A 6,095-nucleotide genomic window follows, 5' to 3' on the forward strand; every position below is an offset into this window, starting at 1 on the left:
GCAGACCCCCTTTTGGCTGGGGTGGGGGGTGGGGTGGGGGGAGAGGACCTGCCTGGAACTGCCTGGCCAGATCCCATTCAGCCTGCAGCCTACGGTCCTGTCCCTCCCGAAACGGGGGGCCTGAGTCCCACCACACCCCCACGTCTAATCAGGAGTGTGTATTGGGGGGAGAGGGGGTGACTGCAGACTGAAAGAACCAAGCGAGGGAGCTCAGCACTGAGAGGCCCGGTCTAAGAAGCACCCACCTCAGAATGGGGTCTCTCTAAGGACCCTGCAGCCCCAGATCCCCTCCAGAGAGTCCCAGCCTGAGGCCCCACAGACCATGGGATCCGGCTGAGACCCATAGAGGGGACCCAGGCTGCAATCCCTCCTGGAGTCTCATCCTGGAACCCCTGGGGGAGCCTTCCAAGACTAAATTATTCAGTGGGCTCCTCCCCTTCCCTGCCGAGCTGGCCACAACCAGGTACTGGAGGGGGGGTGACAAAGGGGGGGGGGCCTCAGTGTCCTTCCCAGGACCTTTCCCACTCCCCTTCCCTAGGCTCTGCCTTGGGGCCCAGCAGTGGGGGAGAGGCGACCAAGCCTGGAAAAGAAGACATAGGGCAGCTTGTTCCAGCCCAGGAGACAGAGGGCGCCTCTGTCCACTCCTGGCCCCTTGCCCCACTGGGTGTCTATCTGTGAAGGGGTGGAGCCGATGGAGGGGGGTCAGTGGGGGAAGGAGGACTGAAGACAGGTCTCCCCACACAGCTCCAGGAGCCACAGTTGCAGCCTCGTCTGTCTGTCCGGAACCTGCTCCTACCTCAGGCCCAGGCTGACAGTGAGTACGCTGCCCACTCCAACCCTGGCCAGCTTGGGGGGAGGGACCTCAGCCGGGCTCCAGGAGTTTGGGGACAGTGGCATTGTGGTGCACGGAGGGTCTGGGGGGAGTTCGGACGGTAGCAGTTTGGGAATTGGGGGAGTCAGGGTTTGGAGGGTCGCGAGAGGAGGCAAATGAAGGGCAGAGGGATATCTGGGAAGTAGGTGAGCGGGTGAGGCAGCCAGTGGGGAGCCCAGCCACTGAGTTTCCAGGAGAGCGGGCCCTCCAACCAGGGAGCCCTCAAGTGCCCTCCCAAGGCTCCCTCCATCTCCCAGCTGCTGGGGAGGTGACCCACCCTGGGCTCACTTCCAGGGAGGTTAGAACGAGAGCAGATGGAACAGCTGCTCTGCCACCCCCCGCCCAGCCAGCCGAGACCCAGGGAAGCCTTGGGGGTGGCAGGGCATAGACCGTGAGATATCAGGAAGAGGGGGCGCGAGGGAACTACACCCACTCCCAATTCTCCCTGCGTGTCACCTCCCGTCTCCTCCGCTTTCTCGGCCCCGACCTCCAGACTCCTCTTTCCCCCAATTCTTTTCTCTTTGTTTTCCCAGGTGCCCCCTCCCTGTCAAGGTCCTCTCTGAACGGCCCCTACATAAAATGCCTGGCTGCTCTGCGGGCTCCAGAGCTCCAGGTGCCCCTCCTGGCTGGGCCTGTAATTGAGCCTCCAGCACTCCTCCCTCACACGCCCCTTATCCCCTCCATCGGCCGGGCTTGGGTTCCATCTCCCCCAGGTCTCTGTGACAACCGCTTCTCATGTCCGGAGTTCAGGTGACACTCACAAGGGCCCCATTGAAGAGCGGGGATGTCATTTGATCAGGGCCTATTGTCCAGCCCCTCAGGCCTGGGGCAGGATGGGGACACCTGATCTGAGACACCTGAGCTGCCCCCTGAGGCTGTGAAGGGGCTGCCTGTCCCAAGACCCAGGGAAAGAGACCCCTGGCTTGGCAATCTCCTCTCCTCGATGGACCCCTTCGTTTTTCTCCTCCTCTCTCCCAGCCCCTTAAACTCAGAGGACCTTACTCGCTCAGCGTTTTATCTCCCCCAATACATGCCAGTCCCCTTCTCCCTGCTGCCACTGTCCCCACATCTACCAGGCTGGGCCTTGGGGTGGGAGTGGCCGGCAGCAGGGACAAACCTTGTACAGGTCTCCTCTCCTCTTCCCTGGAAGCTCTGGCTCCAGGGCAAAGGCTCAGACATTCCTCTCTCCCTTCCCACCACCCGATGGAAGGGCTGATTCTACCGAGGAGTAAGAGGAACCAAACTAGAGGTGATGGAGGCTCACCCCAGGCAGCCAAAGTGCCATGTGCAGGTCAGAACAGAGTTGAAAGACCAAAAGAGGCCCCCAGTCTGCTGACAGGAAGCTCAGAGGCAAGGAGACCCTCTCCCCATGAACCTTGGGCCATCCACTCGGGCTGGCACCTTCTCCACCAGGTGTCCAGGGGCATCAGACGGACTCTTTGCCAGGGGTGGGCAGCAGAGTCAAATCTGTAGAGAGGAGCCCAGCCCACCACCCCCAACAGCAGAGCTTGGCTGTGCTAGGCAGGCAATGTCCAGGGTAAAAATAGAGCCAGAGGAAGCCTGGCTGGGTCCTGTGACCACCCCTGCCTGCCTGCCTGCCCGCCACACCCTCCTCCGTGTCTGCCCAGGCAGCCGGAGACATTGTGAAGTCCACTGCAGGCCTCCAGAGCCGCTCCCGCCATCCTACCTCCATGCCCCAAACCCCGACTCCCCCTGGCTGGCGTCTGGATTGAGGGACACAGAGAACGGTCTGGAATTAGATCTGTTTGGGTTCCCCCACATCATAAAATCCCAGGGAAAGGCACATTGTGATGGGCCTCCGAGCTCAAGGCTATTGGGGCTGTGGAACCAGGGTCGGGGTGAGGGCCGGAGCATGGTTCCCAGCTCACTTCCATGGTGGGGGGCGGGTAGGTGAGCTGCGCAATGGGTTCTGAGCTGGAGACGGCGATGGAGACTCTCATCAATGTGTTCCATGCCCACTCGGGCAAGGAGGGGGACAAGTACAAGCTGAACAAGAAGGAGCTGAAAGAGCTGCTGCAGACCGAACTCTCTGGCTTCCTGGATGTAAGCACAGGGTGGAATGGGGGAGGGGTGGGGGGACGGAGTGGGCATCTCCCTGCCATCTCCCCAGCCCAGCCCAGCCCAGCTCACCCATCTCCTTCCTCTCCTGGTTCAAGTCAAAATGCCCTGATTTATTCATCACCGGTGCCAGGCCCTGTGTCAGTACATCAAAAACAAGGCTCACAGTCTAGCAGGGAAAGACTGACACCTGAAGGTAAACCTTGAACACCAGGAAGCACACAGACGCTTAACAGAAGTGGCAGAAAATATTATGGGAGGATATTAACCTGGTTGAAGTGGGACAGCTTCTCCAAAGAAGTGGCACTGGAGCCATAGATTTCCAGTGGAAGATTATCGGGGTGAATGCAGACATCTTAGGAGGAGGTACCTGCATGAACAAAAGCCTGGCAGGAAGAATACGCAGCATGCGCAGCAGTTTTGACTAGAGTGAAGGATGCAGAAAAATAGGCTAGCTCTGACCAGGTAGCGTCATCACCAAATGCCAAGGTTGCAGGTTTGATCTTTGGTCGGGGCACGTAGGGGAAGCAACCAATAAATGCATAAGTAAGTGAAACAACAAATCTATGTTTCTCTCTCTCTCTCTCTCTCTCTCTCCCTCTCTCTCTCATCAATTAAAAAAAAAAGGCTAAAGGAGAAGTAAAAAGTGAAACAGCTTTGAGATTTTATTAGACCTGGGTTCCAATTCTGACACTGCCACTTTCTAGCGGTGTGACTTTGGACACATTGTTTAACCACCAACTGTCCATTTGTTTCTTCTCTAGAACAGGAATAATGAAACCTACTTCATACTATTGGTGTTAGAAGTTAGACAAGGCTCCTAACCTCCGGGTGTAGTGCTTATCCCATCGCAGGCACTCAACATGTAGCTGATGTTATTATTACTCTGCCTTGCTGAGGAGCTTATTCTGTGGGCAACAAGAGACTCCAGGTGTCGGTTTTGAGGAGGGCAGAAGAGTCCCATATTTAGATGTAGCTCCCCCTCGTGCTCATCTCTGTCTCCTTCTCCCCAGTCAACCACCCCCTTGCCTCTGACTCAGCGCTATAGACATCGCCATACAGTGCTCTCTCTATCTCCTCCATTCGCAGGCCCAGAAGGATGCAGATGCTGTGGACAAGGTGATGAAGGAGCTGGATGAGAATGGAGATGGGGAGGTGGACTTCCAGGAGTACGTGGTGCTGGTGGCTGCCCTCACGGTGGCCTGTAACAACTTCTTCTGGGAGAACAGTTGAGCAGACAGCCCCAGTGGGCCGCGCCCTTCCCCTCTGCCCTGCCATACCTGCCCCTACACCCTGCTTTCCTTCTTCCCCACCTTCCCCTCCCCATAGTCCCACCTTTGCCCACCCTCCAACAAGGGCGCAAGAGTAGTGGGCCAGACCTGCAACTCGTCTTTCATTAAAGGCTTCTCTCTCAACAGCTGCTGTCGGTCTCCTTTGGGCTCTGGACGCGGGTGGGGGAAGTAAAGGTGGCTCACTTCCAACTTGCCTTGTTTGGGGTGGAATCTTATGTAGAGAGAGGTCACAGAACCATTGCCTCTTCCTACTTGAGGGAGTCTCAAGGCCCAGGAAGGGAGGGGTTCAAGGTTCCAGCTGGAAGTGAAGGAGATGTTAGCTTCTCAGCTATAAAAGCCAGAAGGAGAATTTCCCTTAAAAGAACATTTAGAGGATCTCCCATGTGCTAGACATCGTGTAGGAACCGGGGATACAGCAGTGAATAAAACAAACACGCTCCTAACCCTCACACAGATAAAGTCCAGTAAGGACGCCAGACCATTAACCACATACACAGAAATGCTAGGATCCTGATGGGCGCACATGGGGGTTGAAGAGGGTGGAGGCTTGAAGATGTGTTCATTCATTCATTCATTCATTCATTCATTCATCAAACATTTGAGCATTTTGTGTATCCAGGCATTAGAAAACCCCGTATATGTCTGTATCAAAATCCACATAGATGGCAGATGAGGGAAGACCTGGAAGGGAGAACAGGGACTCAAAGATTCCACCCAAATAAGGATTTAACAATTTAACAATATTCAGGCCAAGTTGGGGAGGGGAGAAAGTGAAGAGGAAAATATGGAGGGGAGGGGGGGTGGTGGTGACTGGAGCAGGATCCAGTAGCGGTGGCTGGGCGTTCATGGCACTCCACAACTCTCTGGAGAGAGCAAATGATAAGGAGGGGAGAACCAGTGCAAATTAAGAAGTTTATTTATTTTTTAAAAATATTTTTTTATTGATTTCAGAAATGAAGAGAGAGGGATAGAGAGATAGAAACATCAATGATGGGAGAGAAACATCATCAACCCGGGCACGCGTCCGGGAATCGAACCCGGTGACCTCCTGGTTCAGGGGCCGGCGCTCAACCACTGAGCCACACCGGCCGGGCCCGCGTAAAGCATCTTAGACGCTCTGCCTTAGTTTGGGGAAGCGAGCAGACGCGCGAGGAAATACGAACACGATTTCCACGGGGAACAAATCCGCTCCGAGGGGCCCAGATCTCGTACTAACAACCCTCCCAGGAAGAAGAACCTCCAAATGCAAGGCTTTGGCCACGCCCCTCTGTGGGCGAAGCACCGCGAGCTCTCAGAAGGGGGCTTCGCTAAAGCCCCGCCTTCTCTCTAAGGCTCCGCCCCGATTCCCGCGCAGGCGTAGCACAAACCTCCCCGCCCCCTAGTTGTGCGCAGATCTGACGTATGACGTAATTGCGTCGACGCCATTTTAGCCGGTCCCACTCCGCACTGGGCGTGGCGGCCATTTTGTTTGGGCACCGAGCGGGAGTTGGTGGCAGCGGTTGCGGTGGCACCGACGAAAGGCAGGAAAGGGCAGGCCGTGTGAGCAGGTGGACCGGCTGAGCCCAGCAGACAGACAGCCAACAGCGAACTGACCTAGCAGCCTACCAGTTACGCGTCTAGTCAACCAAACCCGTTCACCCGAGCCCCTTCACCATCAACTCAGGTTCGGCCGGCCCCCGGCCCGCCTTCCGCAGCCGTCGTGGCAGCCCCGGGAGGAGCACTGGCGTCCTTTTCCTTCGGTAAGTTTCTGTGGTGAGAAGGGATAGGCTCGGGGAGCGGAAGGGCCGGCGAACCGGACGGGGTTGGGATGTGGAAGCCGAGAGGGTGCTGGCCCCTGGGAGCCCGGGGAGGGG

The 6,095-nt window shown here is 56.8% G+C and overlaps 2 protein-coding genes across 7 annotated transcripts in view; both read left to right on the forward strand.

Annotated features, from left to right (window-relative positions):
• The first annotated feature begins 681 nt into the window (after positions 1-681).
• On the forward strand, positions 682-4,367 carry S100A1 (S100 calcium binding protein A1). 2 transcript variants are annotated; one of them, XM_014540747.1, is made up of 3 exons: positions 682-814; positions 2,772-2,935; positions 4,040-4,367. In XM_014540747.1, exons 2-3 carry the CDS (start codon positions 2,795-2,797, stop codon positions 4,181-4,183), a joined length of 285 nt encoding a protein of 94 aa, XP_014396233.1. In that variant the 5' UTR covers positions 682-814; positions 2,772-2,794; the 3' UTR covers positions 4,184-4,367. The 2 variants fall into 2 exon arrangements, with proteins under 2 accessions (XP_014396233.1, XP_014396232.1); XM_014540746.1 differs by having other exon boundaries at positions 683-814; positions 2,783-2,935.
• A 946-nt stretch (positions 4,368-5,313) lies between these two features.
• Positions 5,314-6,095, forward strand: part of CHTOP (chromatin target of PRMT1) — a 10,069-nt gene continuing 9,287 nt past the window's right edge. For 2 of the 5 annotated variants that reach the window (XM_014540718.1, XM_014540720.1), the window contains exon 1: positions 5,314-5,981. The gene's annotated coding sequence lies outside the window, so the exon portion shown is untranslated. The remainder of the gene's footprint in view (positions 5,982-6,095) is intronic. The other 3 variants (XM_005867434.2, XM_014540719.1, XM_014540721.1) reach the window with 2 other exon arrangements.

This window comes from Myotis brandtii, unplaced genomic scaffold (genome assembly GCF_000412655.1).
Source record: "Myotis brandtii unplaced genomic scaffold, ASM41265v1 scaffold250, whole genome shotgun sequence".
In the NCBI taxonomy this organism is placed as follows: Eukaryota; Metazoa; Chordata; class Mammalia; order Chiroptera; family Vespertilionidae; genus Myotis; species Myotis brandtii.